Source organism: Panthera onca, chromosome F1 (genome assembly GCF_046562875.1).
Source record: "Panthera onca isolate mPanOnc1 chromosome F1, mPanOnc1 haplotype 2, whole genome shotgun sequence".
NCBI classification, from domain to species: Eukaryota; Metazoa; Chordata; class Mammalia; order Carnivora; family Felidae; genus Panthera; species Panthera onca.
In genome coordinates, this window is record NC_138355.1 from 69,051,670 (window position 1) to 69,071,015 (window position 19,346).

The window sequence follows — 19,346 nt, forward strand, 5'->3', positions numbered from 1 at the left end:
CTTCCCACTTCCCCCATTTTCCTCGTCCGGAAGGGACGGGAAGGAAGAGTCGTCCTTCCAACCACGTATCTGGGCCCCATGGCCCAGCAGCTGACGCAAGATTCACCGTCCCAGCCTGCCCTACAGAAGGCCAGCCCCCATTCTCTCAATACGGCGGGTGAGTGCTACAGATGTCTCCTTTCTGCCACGTGCCGGCCACCTCCGTGTCCTCCTCGCTGCTCCCTGGACCAGAGTGGGGGTCTCCTAGGAGAAGCGCAGACCCACCCACGCCCCCCCCGGGAAAAGTCTTACCCTGATTTCGGAGCCCCCGTGACAAAGTTCTTCCCACATTCCTCTCCTTGCTGGAGGTGCTCCCTCTCGCTCACCGCCTCCACGTCAGACCTCGCCCCTGTTTACCGCATCAGAATCTTGGTGGGTTCAAATTTCATCATGGAACCGCATAGTTTATATGCGTATAATTCATACGAATGTACTTCTTGGTGTGTGTCCGTCAACGATGTTATAGAGACACAAGCGTGAAAGAGCTTAACGAATCATGTACAGCCTTCACCTGCAGAGGAGGGGAGAGAGATTTTTCTCCTGAAGGAATTGTGAAGGCACGTACCCCAGCACGGGCAAAGAGCATGTGTGCACACACACAACCTCACGCACTGGGCCGAGAGGACGCCACGTTCCTCAATGAGGGTGGAGCCTTGGTCCTGAAACTCTACACACAGGCTTTCCTGAGCCAGCAAACAGAGTTGGGGCGCACTGTCCCGTCTCTGGGATTCCAGGGGCCCTTCGGTCAGCCTCCGGCACTGCTCCCTCTTCCTCCAGGTGGCCCCTCACTGGCCACCCTGATCACCTGCTTCTCTTCTCATGCCTCTTCCGACTCTACACTCAGACTTGGATGTCATCGCTCAATGGCGTCTTGCCATGTCCCCTAAGAGCTTTGCTCCCACATGTTGTTGGGTTCTTCTTAACCTTAGATACTCAAAGACTCAAGAGCTGTTGGAAATTAAGATGGTTTCTTCTCCTCTAACCATAATCTGAATTCCATGCAGGCTCTGGGTGCCCAGGACTGGATCCCCTGCGTGCTTGAGGCAGAGATGACGCTGACTTGGGGAAGGGGAGGAACACCACCACAAGTGCCAGGCCAGGAGCTAGTGGCGAATGTCCCCAAACACCCAGAAGCTAGTTTGCATATGCCTCTTTCCTGCGTTTCACTGACAGACATCCCCCCCACCCAGGCAGTAGTTTCCTGTGATTCTGTTTTCTTCTGTTTCTGGTTCACTGACTGCTACACCCTGCAAGTTTAAATATGGGAGCTGGCACCTTACAAATAGCTTGACTCTGTACAAATCACCATCCACAATGGTTCTCCGATGCTGCAGGGGACCCGGGTGACAGCCCATTGGTCTCTGGCTTGGACATTCGTGCCCAGAGCGGCCACAGTGCAGGCTGTTGAGAAACGAGAGTGTGTGTGGAGCAGACGTGGGCCAGGAGACATGCTTCCCAGTGAGGAAAACCCGCCATTGAACTTCCGCGGGACCGTGGTCTGAGGAAGGCTCATCGGGGTCAGAAATTGCCTCTGGGAAAGTTCCCTTGAGATACCCCCCGCGCTCCGGAGGGAGGCCCTGGTGTGCACCCTCTTCAAGTCGTGGACAGTCAACCAAATACAGAAAGGAGCACCTTTGCTCATCTGGGACCCCACAGGACAGGAAATAGAGGAGGGCCGTCGGAGCACCCTGGTTCGTCTTCTATTTCTGTAAATGTGCTGCAGCGTGACTTCCGCAGCCCTCTGACAAGCTGCTGCCTCTCGACTCGGAGCTGGATTCTTCCTCCGATGAGAAAGCATCTCCAGTGACAGCCCCCGACCTGGTCCTCATGCTGCTGGGGCTCATGCTGTTGATGTGCGGTGAGTAGGGCGTCCGAGCAGGTGCGGGGCTCCGGCCCCAGTGCCTCCCGAGGCCTCTGCCTGCGCCCGCGGGTGCTGGGATCTCTGCCTCCAACCGGCAGCTCAGAGTTGGTCAGCAGGTGGTAAATACTGGGAAGGCAGGTGTTTGAAGGGAATGTTCATTTCGGTTTTTACCTCCTGGGAAGTGTTCGCTGGCTGTCTTTCCTTCCAGTGTGAATTCTGTCTGTCTTCGCTGTTGCTGACAGCCACGGGGATAATTCATACAACAAACTGGGCCTTCGTTCCTTGTCTTACTGTCAACACCTTTCCCTTTATCGTCTGTCCTTGGCCCCCTCATTCCTACCATCAAACCCTAGAATTTATCACCAACAACTGTTCGCTTTCAAAATCCTCGTTTTGGGCACCCCCCACCCCACCCCTGCCGAGTGGCCACTCTTCAACCCCCGGAGCGACTTTTCGTTGCCAGGTACTGTCCTCTGCCTCCTCCCCACCTTAGATTCTGGGGCGCAAGCCTCCCGGCCACACCTGCACCTCTCTCCTCGTGAGCAGCCCCCGATCAGCATACTTCTCTGCACACATCACACCGGTGCCTTCACACGAAAGGCACCGTCCCATTGACTCATGTCCCTTTCAAGGTAGGGCACGCGTCTCCAGTGGTCCTGGCAGGGCCGGTGACCTCCTACACCTGCTAGTCTGAGCCTCACGCCTGGACAACTACGTCCCAGCTTCTCCGCCTCCTCAAACTCCTCCCTTCTCACACTCAGCTTATGACCTTGCTGCCTATGTCGCTGAGGACATGAACACTATCAGAAGAGAAAGTCCTCGTCTGCCTGCGGCCGTGCTCGGATCTCCCCGCCACCCCTCACACACCCTCCTTCGGGACTGCCCTATTCCCGTCCCCACGCAGGGGCCCTCCCTCCTCACTGGGTCCCAGGCGCTCCTGCTCCCTAAGAACCTCCACTCTGCCATCAGCACGATTTTTCCTTCTGGGTGATTCCCGTAAACATACAAACAGCATAACGTCTTTCCCCGGAAACCACGGAAATGCATCCTGACGGCCTCCGGCTGGCCTTTCGCAAAGTTTCTAGGCCGTTGCTGGGCTTTGCTTTATCTCCTGCCATTGTTTTGAGCTCATTTTTAACTGACGGGACAGTAAGATTCGCTTTTCCGATACGCCGTCTAAGATTCTCCAGAAGGATTTGCAGCCACGTGACCACCAGCACGCTCACCACATTTCTAACACCTCAACCCCTTTGGCATCACACCTGCCCGGCCCCTAAGCCCTGGGACCGTTGGCCGGTTCTCAGTGCTTGCAGGTCCCCCTCGCCCTGTCCTGGGCCACGGCCGGCCGTCTTTCGTCCCCAGTGCTGTTCCCTCCGGGACCAGCAGCCACCTGCGCGTCGCCCCGGCCTGGACTCCGGGTCCCATCTCCTCGCACTCGGCCTCCCGGGGATGGTCCTCTGCTCCCTCTTCTGGAAACGCTTCTTCCCGTGGCCTCTGGGCCACCACGTTCTGCTGGTTTTCTTTCTACCTCAACCCCCGTTGTTTCCTGACCTTCCCAAGGTTTGACTTTCCCAAGGTTGCTGCCCAGACCTGGTTCTTCCCCACCCACCCCTACCTCGCTCACTTCCCAGCTGCACCGTTCAGGTGCTTTGTGGCCACTTTAACCTTGAACTCAGGCTAATTTTCCCCAGCGCTGGTCTCTCCTCTGAGCACCTTCCATGCAGTCAACGGCCGCCCAGCCTCAGCCGGCATCCTCAGGCTTCCAGACTGAGTTTCCACCCATGTCCTCCCTGCTTGTCCTGCAGGACGGTGGTCCGTTCTCCTCCCCGCATGCGTGAGAGTGATTTTACAAACGTAAGTTCAGTCAGAGCTGTCCACGGCTCCCAGCACACCTGGAATGAAATCCAGGCCTGGCACCACGTCCAGGAAGCCCTCCGTGACTGGCTCGGACTGCCTGTAGGTACCACAGCAGTGCCCATCGCTGCCCCTCCCTCAGCTGCAGGGGCACTGCCTTCTCCTCCCTCCACAGATGAGCTCACTCCTTCTCAGGTCCTCCGCATTTGCTCCTTCTCTGGCCGGGGTGCTGGTCCCGAACACTGGGAAGGCAGCTCTCTGATTTCGTTGTTTTCTACCCAACTGACAGCTATCTAAATAGTCAAGATCGTCCGATGATACTCTCTAACTTATTTCTCAGCTTTATCTTTTTCTTCAGTTTATTTACTTATTTTGAGAAGGAGAGCAGAGAGAGAGAGGGCACGAGTGAGTGGGGCAGGGGCAGAAAGAGAGGAAAAGAGAGAGTCCCAAGCAGGTGCCGTGCTGCCAGCCCAGAGCCCAACACGGGACTCGACCCCACTGAACGTGAGGCCGCGGCCTGAGCCAAAATCAAGGGTCAGACGCTTAACCGACGGAGCCACACAGGCGCCCCTGGGCTTTATCTTTCCTACACGCCGATCACTCTCTGAAATCAGATTGCATATTGGTTCTTTAATTGGTGCTCTCCCCCTGAACAGCAAAGACTTGGTCACATTCGCTCTGGCCACCCGCGTCCCACTCACAATGAGTGACGCACAGGAGGCCCTCAAAATGCTTTGTAGGACGGATGAATGAAAACCGTGATGGTCATGCCAGCCCCCGTTGACTCCACTCTCCTACCCGAGGAACGCATCATTCAAATAAGCATTTAAGCTAAAAAGAAAAACCAGACTAAATATTTCAGACCAAGTATGGGTTCAAATAGATAGTGATAATGAGGTAATATTTACTGAACGTGGAATAAATTCCAGGCATTTTACGGATGTCAACTTATTTAATCCTCATGAAAACTCTGTGAAGTAGGTCCAGTATAGCCTCCATTCTACAGAAAAGGAACATAGAGCACAGAGAGGGAAAGCATTTTCTCCGAGGTAACACAGCTAGTGGGGCAGGGCCAGGGTTCAGGCCCGTGCCTTCTGGCTGAGAGCCTGCATCTCCCCAGAATCTCCTGTCCTTGGTCATCATGTCATAATACTCTGGTCAAATCCTTGGGATATGAGCGAATCTTTGGGGAAATCAGAATTCCTTCTCTGGACCTGCTCTGTTGGGAAGTAGGTGAATAAAGGGCACAGTGTGTGTGTGTGTGTGTGTGTGTGTGTGTGTGTGTGTGTTGGTCAGGCCCCTGGCCGTTGTCACTGCGAGTTGGCCGGGCCGGGGCAGGGTCCTCTGGACTTTTGAGGGAGGGATAAGAAGGAGGTGCGGTCACCAACGAAGATACTGAGTCCTAACAATGGATGGGGGCAGTGATCAGAAATGAATGCGGGAGAAGGAGCGGAGGCCAAGAAGGAAGCAGAGAGGAGAAGGAAGAGGCAGGAGTGAAGCGGAGAGGGAAGGTGGGGGAGGAGGGGGGGAGGGGGCAGTGCTGGGGGAGGTACACCCAAGTCCAGATCCGCACTGATCTCTCCCGAATTCTCTCCTAGCGCCGCCCTGCGAACTAACTGGTGAGTAGCTCTCTTCCCCTCCCCCTTTGCGGTCTGTGGGAATCTTGTCGCAGCCGTGGATGCTGTCTGACATCTGGTGACAGCGGCTCCCTCGGGGCCCCGCGGCCTGTGTTCAGACCAGTGTCTGCACCTGACACGAGCCTGCTCCGCTGGGGGTGGGGCGGTCTTGCTGTGACCTTCTCAAAACCACGGTCCTCTCCGCTCTCCGGAAGGGAGATGCTGTTTCACGGGGAAGTCACAGACTGCCGCAGATGGATGTGAGAAGACTGTCCACCCTCCCGGCCTCAGGGGCCCCAAGGCCCCTGTGTCTTCCCCGCTGGGTGCTCCCCCAGGAGCGCTGGAGGAGTCTCGGCCGCCACCCATCCGTGGCGACGATGACGGTGGATGCCGGGCCTCGGGCGAGCCACGCGTCACTCTGCCTCCTTCCTCCTGCAGTCCTGCTGTAGCCACAGCGGTCGGCCCGCACGACTTCTCTCCCAGACCCTGCTCGGTGCCACCGTTCACTCTGATCCTGATCCAAAGTCTTATCTTTACCAGAAGAGAAGAGGAAGTTTCCCCCCAGAAGGAACCTTCCACTAACGTGTGTTTACATCCAGGAGGCGTCAGAACTGCTCTCCTCTATGCAAAGTACTGTCCACGGGGCTGGAAGGGGCCTTCTGCGTCCTCAAGAACATGGGCTGCACGTACAACCGGGGGGAACAGGCCTCTGATGCCAACGGTCAGGGGTGTTCGGGACCAGCCCAACCTTCTGGACGGCTCTTCTGAGGTTCATCCAGGTGGAACGCAGGCCATGGGCTCATGGGCTCAATCCGAGCATAAGCAGAAATCCAAGGCCACACCCAGAAGAGACGAAACTCCCGCTACCAGGAATCTGCCAGGTGTTTCTGGGAACACCCGAGAATGATCTGGGGCAAGCTCTGAGCTCGAGGCTGAGCTCCAGCCCTTGCAAACGGCCCTGTCCGGGTCCTACTCCACGCCTGCCCTGCCCCATTCAGAAGCATAGGGCCCAGCTGCCTAGATGCCTTTTTTATTCCTTCCTCTGCTCAGCTCAAAAGCTGCCCTGTCCTCGGCCCACTGGGACTGCAGTTTTCCAAGGACAGAAAATGCCTCCCGGCGCACAGGTGTTCCGTCCAGGCCCCAGCACGGAGCAAACATTCTGGTACCGACGTCGGGAACAAGTTTTTTTGAGTTCCCAGGCGAGGCATTCCACGAGCAAGGCTTGAGGTGACAGGTGTTGGAACAGCCACCGCCTCTCTGTGACCTAGATCACGTGGCATTTTTCGCTGGTGAGGGGAGACAGGCTTCTCTTAGGAAAATTCCTAAACTTTCCTGAAAAGCAGAGGCTCTGAGACTTCCACAAACAAATGTTGCAAGAGCCAGTGTGCTCAGGGATTCTGGGGTTTCCCGGGCGCTGACGCTGGGCAGAAGGAGGTGAGGGGAAGCAGGACCCAGCTTTGCCCACCCGCGATCCCCGTGGAGAAAAGCCTTACGGTCAAAGAGGGAGGCATCCCTGAGCTCAAGGTACGGAAATTGCTCTGCACAACCTTGCCTTCTACGGAGGTGTGCGCACGGTCCCAGAGCAAGGGAGCCCGGTGCGTGCGTGAGGCATTTTCCGGCAGGTGCGCCCCTGTTGCTTCCAGTGGGAAGGAGAGAATCCGTAAAGAAAGCATCGAGCGCCTCTCAACCTTTCCCTGACTGGCAGATCCCCCGGTGTCACGTTCCGTCCTTGGAAGAAATAGTGTGGCTCTGGGACGCCAGGGGAACGAAGCAGAAGAAAAACGACTGCCCTGATTTACAAGAATGAATGAAACCCACTCACTTTTCCTGAAGCGTCAGGCTTCACTGCCTCCAATCACAGTCGTCAGTGCCCTGCCCTGTCTCCGGAAGGGGTGTGTTTAGTTCGTGGCTAGAAATGTTGAAGCGTGAGAACCAAGTGGCAGGCAAGGGTTGTCTTATGGATGGAAGCGGTGCTGCGCGGGGGGGCGCCGGGGTGCGGGATGGGCTCTGCACCCCACTGGGTGGTTATCCGAGCCTGTTTCGGATGCTGAGAACACCAAGTGCCTCCACCCGGGGACTCTGAACCCCTGGGCCCTGGAACATATGTGTTTCGTCCCTCTCTCCAGCCCTGCTCCTGACCGCCACGCCCTCTCGGCCCGTGGAGGGAGGCTCAGTGACCCTGACCTGCAACGTTCTAGTCCCTTCACGGAGGCTGGACGGCCCCCTCCAGTTCTGCTTCTTCAGAGAGAGCCGGGTCCTGTGGCCGGGCTGGAGCAGCTCCCCGGAGCTCCAGCTCCCCAAGGTGTGGAGGGAAGACTCAGGATCCTACTGGTGCGAAGAAAAGACCATGGCAGCCAGAGTCGCTCGGAGCCCGAGGGTCCAGATACAGGTGCAGAGTGAGTGCGGGGGCCTGCGGTGGGGGGCAGACACAGGAGGGGGCACGAGGCTGATCTCCCCCAACACTGGGGGCTCGGCTCCTGCAGGAAAGGAGGTGTACCGAGCTTCTCTCCTGGTCAGAGTCCCGGAGGGATCTTCCCTCATCCTTGCTAATCCCGCTCGAACGCACAGAAGGGTATTTAGGAAGCCCTCACTGTGCTGGAGAGTGGGGCCCCCCGATTTCCAGGAGCCACAGCTCCCGCGGTGCCCTCAACAGCCAGGGCGAGATGCATGGCCGTGGTGGGGGGCTGACGGGAGCCACAGAGAAGGGAGAAATCCGAGCCGCACGGAAAGGGGAAGCTTTGTACAGGAGGCTATTGGAGGAGAGGTTGGGGTTTGGTTTTGAGAGAGAAAAAGAGAAGGGGGGTGTTTTGTGACTCTGAACCGTGCTGCCCCATGTCAGGGTGGACACGCCGACGTCCTCCCCCCATTCTCGGTCCGAGATGCATCCTCGGAGCTGGGAAGCGGGTGTCGATTACCTCCAGAAGGCCGGCTTTCCCGCCTTCGCTCACAGCCCAGCCCTGGTGAGGCTGGAGACACGCCGGGCAGCGGGCCGTGCTCCCGTCCCGTCGCGCCACATAAGGGAGCCCTCCCGACTTCGGGAGAGAGCGATTGTTGCCCGCTCCCCTGTGCAGACGGGAAATCGAGTCCCAGGGAAGTTAAGCCCTTGGATCAAGCACACACAGTAAGACCAGAACCAGCACCCAAGCCCAGGCAGCTTGACCTTCGATCTGCACCATGGCCTCCTTACCGTTGTGCCTTGCAGAGTGAGGGTCCTGGGAGCCCCACTGTCCTGGGGCGGGAGGGGGTGCATGGTAACTGGATGGCCTTTGTCACACTGCCAGCATCCGCTGGACCAAGGCAGACCCAAATCGGCAGAACCCCCCCACCTCAAAACGGCCCCCAACGTTAGCCATTCAACCGCATGAACTGTTGACTTTACCCAAGGCCTTTGGGTTCAGGACAGTCACCCCTCCCGGGTCACATTGTGTCATTGTGTGTGTGTAGGAGTCCCCGTCTGTAATGTGAGCTTGGAGACACAGCCTCCCGGCGGGCAAGTGCAGAAGGGAGAGAGGCTGGCTCTCGTCTGCATGGTGGCCAGGGGCACAGGAGACATCACCTTCCTCTGGTACAAAGGGGCCCTGGGTTTGAACCTGGAAACAAAGACCCAGCGCTCTCTGGCAGCGAAGTATGAGATCCCGGCGGTGAGGGACAGTGACACGGACAAATACTACTGTGCGGCCGACAACGGCTACGGCCCCAGCCTCAGCGAGCTGGTGAGCGTCACCGTCAGAAGTAAGTTCTGCGACCCACCAGCGGCCCGCCAGCTGGGCTCCCCGTTCCCCTGGGGCACCCCAAGGGAGCTCAGCGGGGCTGGGCCTCCATGGGCTGGGATTACCAGTCCGTCCCCGTGTGGGGACCCTCTCTGACGGCCCCCCTGTCTCCCTCAGTTCCAGTGTCCCGCCCCGTCCTCACCATCAGGGGACCCGGGGCCCCGGCCGAAGTGGGGGACGTGGTCGAGCTTCGCTGCGAGGCCCAGAGGGGCTCTCCCCCCATCCTGTACCGGTTTTATCACAAGAATGTCACCCTGGGGAGGAGCTCAGCTCACGCTGGAAGAGGAGCGTCCTTCAACCTCTCTCTGACCGCAGAACATTCTGGAAACTACTCCTGCGAGGCCGACAACGGGCTGGGGGCCCGGCGCAGCGAGGCGGTGCCACTCAATGTCACAGGTATAGCCCAGGGCATAGAGCTGTCCTGGTCACTGCCTCTTTCCAGCATCCTGGGAGAGGTTGTGTTAATTTTACTTAAATTCAAGTTAGGTAACATACAGTGTAGTCTTGGCTTCAGGAGTAGAACCCAGTGATTCATCTCTCTTGTTTTTAATTGGTAGAATTATTTTTTTAATGTTTATTTATTTTTGAGAGAGAGATTGAGAGAGAGAGAGAGAGAGAGAGAGAGAATGAGCGGCGGAGGGGAGAGAGAGAGGGAGAACAGAATCCGAAACAGGCTCCAGGCTCCGAGCTGTCAGCACAGAGCCCGATGCGGGGCTCCAACTCGCGAAACTTGAGATCATGACCTGAGCCGAAGTTGGACCCTTGACTGACTGAGCCACCCAGGCACCCCCAGTGATTCGTCTCTTACATACGACACCCAATGCTCGTCCCAACAAATGTCTTCCTTAATGCCCATCACCCATCTAGCCCATCCCCCCAGCCACCTCCCTCCATCAACCCTCAGTTTGTTCTCTGTAGTGAAGAGTCTCTTATGCTTTGCCTCCCTCCTGGGGGAGTTCTCCTGACCCCGCCACGTTTCTGGCATCGTGCAACCAACGATGGGCGTCTGTGGGCGGTGCTGTCCTGGGAGGTGTATCTGAAGGGCACGGAGGCGACGAAGGCTTGAAGGCTGGTGCCTCTTCTCCTGTCATCAGTGTGAAGAGCTGTAGGCCCTCGATACAGAAGTCAGTTCACTGTCCCCCCGCCCCATCCCTGGGAAGGACAGACCTTGGCCTCAACCCACAGCCAGGATGTCTGCTCTCCAAAGGCCAGCCATCCAGCACAGCAGTTCATGCGCTGACCTCTCCCTCCAGTGCCCACGGAGGACAGGAAAGAACTTCTCGCCTCAGGAATCCTCAAGGGGATGCTTGGCGTCCTTGGTCCCGTCATTCTGGCCTTATTCTGCTGTGGGCTCCGGAAAAGACTAGGTTAGTATTTCAGAGACTGGTATTTTGTGACCGTGACCTTTGTTTTCACGGACACAGGCTGAGCCGGTGACGCGTACACGGAGGGATGGATATGCCCTGCTGGCCACCCTGCCCGCAGACCTGCTCCCAGCCCCCCGCACGGGAGCAGCACCCGTTAAACTGACGCAGTGTCTTAGGTCAAGTCTTCCATCTGCTACGTGTTATCGGTTCAGGTCCCCCCAATATCTCGTGTTCGTCTGATCTAATATTTACACCAAAATGTAACTCTATGTAAACTAACTAGTCAGCGCCTGGAGGAGACACACGGTTAGCAATCCCAGCCCTGCTGACCATCTCCCAGGTAAAGTCAGTGCCTCGGTTCTTATCTCCCCTCCCCCGAGCATGGTCACGTGCCTTTCCCGCTTTCTGGAATGCTTGTCCACACATCCTCGTGTTCCAGTCACTACAGGATCCCTCCTGCTTTCCAGCTTAAGTGTCACTTTCTCCGAGAGGCTTCCTCTGGCCACAGCCTGTGTTCTCTCATTATTCTCCATCAGGGCACTAAGCTGATTAGCCCCGCCGTGCTCACAACGGGTAATTACATATGTTTTTGTGCATTTGATCTGGGACTCCTGTTCTCCGCCGAGCAAGATGGGGACAACGTGAGGTTTTCACTTGAATGCCCAGCTTTTCTTGCCTCTTGGGGCACGTCACCCCGTCTATAACGTGGCTGTGGCAGTGCCTGCTTCTCAGGACTTGTCATGACAACATTAGGGGGTGTGGTTGTTAAAACCCGAAGCAAACAATACAAGAGGTGGAGGTGTAAGGGTTCAGAGGTGGGGTTCAAGTCCTCGCTCTGGTGTGAACCGTCTTTGGGAAGCTCGCGTGACCATTCTGCACGGAGCCTCCTCACCTGCAGGACGTAGGATCTGTGCAAGCGAGTGCCAGCTTGTCCTCTGGCACGCGGTGGCATTGTGAGGGGCACCGTAGCCCGGGGTGCAGTCCCCACACGAGGGCCACCTGAAAACAAGTGGTGAACAGATTCCCCCTTTGACATGTCTAATCATCTGCTTGACTTGTAGGAAGACGTCCCTCCGGGAACCCACACAGGTGAGGCTCTACTTTCCCTGTGTGCACGGGTGCGGCAGAAAAATCTGTCTTCCCGGTTTTGAGTTATCTTCTCTCCTGTGCTTGTTTCATGTTATTATAACCCACCCTGCGCACCCTCCCCCCGCCCCAGAGCTCTCCCCCTCGTAGCTGAGAACCTGCTTGCCACCCCTCTTCGTTGTACTTGAATTTAAATCCTTGCATCACTCTTCCTAATTTAGCTCCCTCGACAAACTACTTTGACCCATTTCACACATTCACCAATGAACTGATGCATTCAATCAATTCACTAGTATCTGAGGGTCTGTGAGTCGTTCCGATGAGGAAGGAAAACGGGATCCTAGGGTCTTAAAGTATCTCAGAGGCATTAAGATACGTGCACATTTCGGTAATTGAAGCCAGAGAGTGATAACCATTGCTGGTGAAGTTCTTTAGAAGTTTAGGGGGGTGGGGGGAGTTTTTTTTAAATCCTTGCATCTGGGGACATCAATGTTTAGTTGACATATTTTTATACCGGGTTGTTTTTATGCCGACAAAATACAGATATTTTCCCCCAGATCAGGGTAGCACTCTTTCAGGGGTACAAGCACGCACAAGCCCACTTTCTTCTCTCCCTTCCTCAAGCTGCTTGTTCCACCTAACAACCTGTTTTCTGTCGGGGGGGAATCAATATTGCTTCATTCAATATTCACTGAGCGCGTGTGATGTGAGGGGCACCGATGCGGGTGTGGGCGACACCACCGTGAGCCCTTCAGATGGGGGCCTGCGCTCACGGGCTGTGTGCCCCAGCACTACCCGCTGCACCCTGCTGGGTCAGGTCAGGGCGTGGGCGATGCAGCCGTGCCCGGGACTCTCCCCAGGAGTCAGTATTCCACCCAGGACCCTCCCTAGCAGGCTTCGCTCCTTCAATGTCTTGCTCACAATCGTCGAGGGAGATGTGCGGGGCATCTGGGACGCCACCCCACGCAGATGACGTGTGTTTCTGTGTCTGCAGGAGCCCTCCGAGCCCTGTGCCACCAGCATCCAGCTACGTCAACTCACCGGCCCCGCTGCAGCGACAGTCTATGTACGAAAACGGTGAGGGTCCCGACTGACCTGGCCCGAGGAGCTCGAGTGAGCTGGGGAAGGGGCGACGGGGTGCCGTCTGCCAGCCCCACCTGTGTCTGCCGTGCACCAGCCACCGCCTCCGTGAACAGGTGGCGGGTCTGTCCACGTGGCCACGGGGAGTCGGCGTGGAGTGGGAAGAAAGGGCCATGTCACAACGCCTCCTTTCTCCCCTTCCAGCGAATGTTGTACTCGGGGACGAGTTTTACTCTTTGGTGTACCACACGCAGCAGGAACGGCCACCAGCAGGTGAGACGCGAGGAAGTGAATTTGTCTCTGACTTTGTCCCTCCTGGAACCAAGGGGATAATCAGGGGCCGCGAGCGGCTTCGGTGCTGCTGCTCTGCCTCCCTGAGCTCCGGCCTTGGGTCTGGGAGCCGCCCGGAGGAGAGCCCAGTGCCGGTGCCTGCTTAGTGCCCCCAGTCAGACGGCACACGGGGGTGGCGATGTCGGCCTGTGCTCCTCGAGGGGCCCCGTGCTCTCTCTGAGGCCCGGGCGTCTGCTCACCTGCCGTTGTCCCGTCCATACTTGGTGGCTCCAGAAATGCCAAGTGTGTAAATGCCCAGAGGGACCTACTCACCCGTCCGCCCCCACGAGGCTGCGATTGTCCTGGGAACGGCAAGGCAACCGTGTTTGTGAAAGGCAGAAAAGCAAGACCAAAAACCGAGGGCAACCAATAAACCACAAGTAGCGTAAAGAAGCATATAAAAATTTACATTTAAATATAAATGACATCTTACAGCGCACATCTTCTCTCCCACAGTACCGCCCCCGAGGACACGCGTCAAGGACCAGGTGAGTCAGAATCCCCATCGTACTTTCCCTCCTGCTCGTCTCTCTTTCTTCTGCCGACGGCTCCTCAAACTTTAAAACTTATGGCCACTTAGCAAAACCCAAATGCCTCCAGGGTCTGTCTCTTCCCTTATCTCCCCACACAGTGGGATAAAAACATTTGGTTGTAACAGTAAAGCGTCACTGTGCAAGGGAATTTTGGAGGCTTGCGTAGACGTTTCCTTTGGCCACAGACACATGGATGATTTGTAGTTACACTCTGGCACGCGCCAAGTCTAAACATGCCATTCCTTGAAAATCCTTGTTGTGAAATACTGTTCAGACACACACACACACACACACACACACACACGCACGCACACACACACACGACTTTGTGTTGTGAGGTTAACCAAACAACCCGTGGAAAACTAAATTAATATTGAACAAAGCTAAACTGAGAGGGATTTGTGTCATTGAAACTCAGTGATCTGTCAACCTTGAATAATTGACGACATCACTGATAATACGGAAATACTCTCAGAAAATTGCGGGAATCCCAGCTCGGCGTGTGTACAAAGACAGTAGACGCTTTGTAGTTTTGTCGAGTGAGGTGGGGAAGCCAGATGTGTCACGACAGAACCCATGTCCTTGGGAAACCCCAGTGACACACTGAATTTAGTGCATGAGTGTAAAATCCTGAAATCCTGCAAAAAACGCCAGCCCGTGGAACTGCCTAGCAGTGGCCCCTCCGAACGGGAGAGGGGCTTACACGTTTGGATCCGCGTGCATGGCCCACCGGGGGGATGGGACGCAGGCCCTTTGAAAATGCTCGCCCAGGGCCGCAGTCTTCCAAGAGGCTGTGCTGCATGTGCGTGGCACGTCATGATAGGACGTGCCCCGGCTGCCTGGGGAAGAGACAGGCCCCATGTGTGTTCCCTGCTCTGGTCCTGTCTATGTGCCTTTGCTTTTAGGATGCCTCAGCCATCTATTTTAGGCTGAAGAAGGCAAACGTTACAGATGAGGACTATGATGACGCTATGTAACGTTCCGGAAGATTCTGCCCTTTGGAAACCATCCATGACCCTAAGCCTCAGAACCAATACGTTCTTCACAGATCCTGGGGTAGTCAGCCCTCCAGTACTTCTGACCCAGGTGCTTTCCTCCCAAGACTATTCCTAAAACCAGCCGAGAGAACCAACATGAATGTGGGGGCGGGAAGGACCTTGTTACCAGGACCCCATACCTACTGGTTCTTCTAGGCACGGGTCGAATTGTGCTCTACCTTCTTATAAGAGGACACAAGGTGGGTGAAAGAACTTGGGATCTTGGGGTGGAGGGACAGTGCAGCTCACTCAGCGGGCTGGGATGCAAGGTCAGTGACTCCACGGCGCTGCCGCACACGGAGATGGGTGTCGTCACCTCGTAAGTGTAGACGGACTCTGTACTGATCTCCAGAACAGACGTCCAGTCCTGCCACTTACGTGCAGCCTTCTTCTGCGTCAAATATGTCACTCGGTGCATTTGGGGTCACTGACACCAAATTAGAATTCAAACAAAGTTTTGTAAATACGTACTGTGGGTGCACTCAACTTTGGCGACATACTTTGTGTGCATAGGCCAGTCTAGATGCCGCCATATTTGTAATGAGATAGAATCTTGGTGAGTTTCACCACATCCAAAGTTCTGTGCTTGCTGCAGCTTCTAGAAGCTTTATGAATACAGTTTTTCTTCTTTTATTCACAAGCCTTTTAAAAATGTGACAATACAATTTGGAGTCTGTATTTTCATTTGAAAACAATTATTCACCACCTCTTACAAATTAAAACAATTTAAAAGTATACAATGTAAAAACTAAGGGTCTTCCCTATATCTAACACCACAAACGGTGCTCGTTGCTTAAAAACTTAGCTGCACAGATATTTTTAATTCTTCATACAAACTCTTGTACATGCAAGTAAATATACAAATATTTAGAAATATGCCTACCTTTAAAAATTGCAGAATATTTTCAAGTCTTTACATAGACATCTACTGTTTTAAAAGGCTATATACAGATAAATCATAATATATACTTTTTAGTTTTGCAAACTAGAAGTAACATAAAATTTGTCACAATGACCATTTTAAGCGTACCATTCAGTGCTGTGAAATACTATCATAGTATATTGTAGTCTTTTCAACCACTGATGGACATGGGGTGGTTTCCCAAATTTTTATATTATAAAAAAAATACTAAAATAAATGTCCTGGGGCACCTGGGTGGCTCGGTCGGTTGAGCATCTGACTTCAGGTCAGGTCACGATCTCCTTATTCATGAGTTTGAGCCCCACGTTGGGCTCTCTGGGTTGTCAGCACAGACTCCACTTTGGATCCTCTGTCTCCCCTCTCTCTGTACCTCCCTCCCTCACTCTCTCTCTCAAAAATAAACATTAAAAATAAAATAATAAAATAAAAGTCCTTGTACAAATATACTTCTCTGTTCCTGTTAATTCATCTGAAGGATAAGTTTGTAAATCAGGGATTAGGACATTTTAGGTTGTGCACATTTGATGTTTTTGTTAAATACTCTTAAACTGCTCTTTAGTAAGGCTGGATCAGTGCACACGTCGACCAACAATGCGTGAGATAATCGACCTGTGAGAGAAAAGCACCATTGTCATTTCAATTAAAAATTTTAAAACTACTAATGCAATTGAGCATTTTCCCCATAAAGGGACTGTTAATTTGTAGTTCTTCCAAAAGTTTCCAGTGCTGACCCTTCGCCTATTTTCTCAGTGTTCATTTACCTTTTTCTTATAGCTTTTGTAGGAACGATTTATAATTTGTATACAGTGAGGTGCACACATTTTATGTGCTTAGTTCGGTCAGTTGGACAAAAGCACGCACCCAACTAACCCAAAGTCTTGTCAAGATAGAAAATTTCTCCATCATTCCAGAAACTTCCCTCACATTCCCTCCCCTGCGATTATGTTATAAAAACATTTGTACATTTTCTTAAAATGCTTTCATAATTTTGATATATATTCACACAGTGTATCATATGCATGTTTGGGGTGAGGTAAGAATCTGCCTTTTCCTATTCTGGTGTTTCATATTATATTTATATTATGACTTTACTTTTTGGAATTAAAAAAATCATATGAGCCAGAGATCTGTTTTTCCAAACAGGTATAAATTATCTACTATGATTGGTTAGGTCTATTCTCTTTCCTTTTACTTCCGTGCTACCTTAACATGCCTGACATGAAGTTCCTTTCTACTGCTTCTGCCTAGTGCTAATCTCAACGATCCAGAACGAAGTGAGGGTTCTGGAGGGAAGAGGGCAGGGGATGGGCTAGATGGGGGATGGGCACTGAGTAGGGCACTTGTTGGGATGAGCGCTGAGTGTTGAATGTCAGCGATGCCTCACATCGGGTTCTGTGCTGTCAGCTCAGAGCCTAGAGCTTGCTTGGGATTCTATGTCTCCCCCTCTCTCTGCCCCTCCCCTGTTCACACTCTCTCTCTCTCTCTCTTAAAAATAAACATTAAAAAATATAAATAAAAATAAACTCTCTTCATGCTTAAAACTGGAATAGCAATCATATCTGATACATCATGCTGCCTTGCTAATTATGTAAAACCACTTGGTTAAAATGCTTCAAGCTGTACACTGCACACATTAAACACTCAAAAAAATAAATTATTATTATTCCATCTCAAATTTCGCTTTTTATTATTTATGGCATTTTACTCTATGAGTGCCCTACTTTATTATTTTAACAAACTTGAAATAGTATAAATACATTTACTTTATTGTAATTCTTAGGTTATTCTTCTGCCTGAAGTTTTATGTAGTTAAGCCTGCATTTGTCACATTTCCTGAATCTTGGTCATTGTAACTTGGTGGGTGTTGTGACTGCAGATTGAGACACTTCCTGTGCATTATAGGAGTCTCATGTGGCCGGGGCTTCTCACTCTGTCCCTCAAAAGCCATTTTGTATGTGCTTCCTCCAAGCCCTGGGGGTGTCAGTGGCCCGGGACCACTTTTCATGATAATTCTTCATGTGAAGCTTCCCAGAGCACCCACAGAAGTGGCCTCGTCTTGGGGTTTTGATATTTCAGGGGAAAGTCTATTTTCCCCCAGAGCTCATAGAAAGACCAGGTTACTGTCATCTCTGTGCTGGTGGGTGAAATTTTTCCCCACCAAACCACTCTTTTATTAAGAGGAAAGCCTTCTGATGGCCCAGATTTTATGTGTTTTAGTTTCAAGCTTCTGTCTTTCACAGGCCCATGATTTTGTCTCCTGGTTCCTCCTGGATGAAATGCTAAGTTCATAAAAATCATCTCATGTAATATTTTCTCCTCACGGCATCAGAAATGTCAATTTACATGTGTAATACTCTGTTTTCACTTCCTCTTTATCTTCTTATCTGTAATGGAGGAATTTCCCTTTTCCTTTACCTGTTTAATGATGCATTTAAAAAATTATGTAATATTTATCCATCACGGAATGAAGGAGTGAGTGAATGCACACTTCCTTGGACTGGTCAATCATCATCTCCTGGTGAGAAGGAGCTGTTAGCAGGGCACGTGAGATGAGCAAATCCCTTGGCAGGAAATCAGGACCAAAAGCCGGAAGTACAATCAAAGGGTCAGTGTATTCAATGTCCCAAGGGGGTCCCCTGTGGTCCAGAGTTCCCCTTGGTTGTTGGTCTTTCTGCCTGGAAAGTGACAAGTGACAACCATCCACCTTCTGGAAAGCCCACACATAGGCAATTAAAACAGAAAATAAAAGCTCCAAATTGAATTGTCTTTGATCCCCAGGGGCCCCTCCACACCTGCCACCCCTCCCCCACCCCAAGCAAACCCAGGCCACCAAGCAGGAGGGATTTTCACACACCGAGGAAGGTCTGCTCCCTGCTTCTCAGACATCTACCAACAGCCTCGCTGAGTCTCCCTGTGCCTCTGTCTCCTCTCAGACACCAAGATTGGGCTTGCCTCTACTCCCCATCATGGGAATGGCATAGCCTCATTCAAAAGGGGTTTATAATAGCTTCTATTGACCCTGAAGAAGATGATCTTCCTCATGAAGAAGAAAAGTTTGAGCTCTGAAAAGTCCAGTCTCCCAAAACAATCACTACCTGAACGGAGACTTACCCTGTCCTTCTCAGATTGCCTGGAGGAGACGCGTGGGTGACTGAGATTGCCTGGAGAAGACACGTGGGTAATTCTGGGAGAAACTGGGTCTCTGGGACATCTTCACCTTCTAATCTGCCAGGAAGGTAACGGACGGCAGTTTCCAGGCATTGTGGGTCTGAATTCCCTGCCATGCTCTCTGGACTATGGAGGGCCCAACAGAATTCTAGGAACTAATGAATTGCATTGTAGAGACTCTTCTGGGCAGAAGGGTCTGCCTAATGTCTGGAGAATGTCTATACAGACACCGTCTAGATCCCCACCAGCCAGCTCTGCTGCAACAAACATTAGCACCCCCAAAAGAATATATCTCTTACCCTGGATATAATATTTCTAAGTCAAACCCCATCCAACGAAGACGCCATGTTGTTCAAGATGATTATAGTGATGGTTGAAACGACTACCATAACTCCTACCACATGATGATGATGGCTGTGAGTTATGACCATGTCTCCCACCATGTGTACAACAATTCCTGTGATAAGAGATCGCATACGTGGTGACATTTCATTCGGTCATCGCGGCCTTGTGGCCCCAAGGTCAACCAAATACAACAGAGACCTCTGAAGTTATCCAGCTTCATTTTCTTATTGTGACTATCCTAGTAACTTCCTCAAATGGGAGATGGTATTTATTTTGTTCTGAGTTGTATTTCATGAAGACTCTGTCTCTGTCTCAATCCCTACACACCCGCCTTGGCA

General features: G+C 52.9%; 1 protein-coding gene across 3 annotated transcripts; it reads left to right on the forward strand.

Annotated features, from left to right (window-relative positions):
* The first annotated feature begins 1,226 nt into the window (after positions 1–1,226).
* Positions 1,227–16,764, forward strand: FCRL1 (Fc receptor like 1). Of its 3 annotated transcripts, none has more exons than XM_078440720.2 (11): positions 1,227–1,897; positions 5,353–5,373; positions 7,497–7,766; positions 8,815–9,102; positions 9,258–9,536; positions 10,394–10,507; positions 11,569–11,596; positions 12,588–12,670; positions 12,878–12,946; positions 13,460–13,491; positions 14,465–16,762. In XM_078440720.2, the coding sequence occupies exons 1-11, from the start codon at positions 1,867–1,869 to the stop codon at positions 14,489–14,491; spliced, it is 1,242 nt and encodes a 413-aa protein (XP_078296846.2). In that variant the 5' UTR covers positions 1,227–1,866; the 3' UTR covers positions 14,492–16,762. The 3 variants fall into 3 exon arrangements, with proteins under 3 accessions (XP_078296846.2, XP_078296844.2, XP_078296845.2); XM_078440719.2 differs by having other exon boundaries at positions 1,235–1,897; positions 14,442–16,761; XM_078440718.2 differs by having other exon boundaries at positions 1,228–1,897; positions 13,460–16,764.
* The last annotated feature ends 2,582 nt before the right edge of the window (positions 16,765–19,346 follow it).

Bases quoted from the DNA above. Each gene is read 5' to 3' on its own strand.
- FCRL1 (XM_078440718.2), top strand. From the start codon at position 1,867: ATGCTGCTGGGGCTCATGCTGTTGATGTGCG. The intron at 9,537-10,393 runs GTATAGCCCAGG...CTCTCCCTCCAG, and splicing joins GGTGCCACTCAATGTCACAG to TGCCCACGGAGGACAGGAAA. The intron at 11,597-12,587 runs GTGAGGCTCTAC...CTGTGTCTGCAG, and splicing joins CCCTCCGGGAACCCACACAG to GAGCCCTCCGAGCCCTGTGC.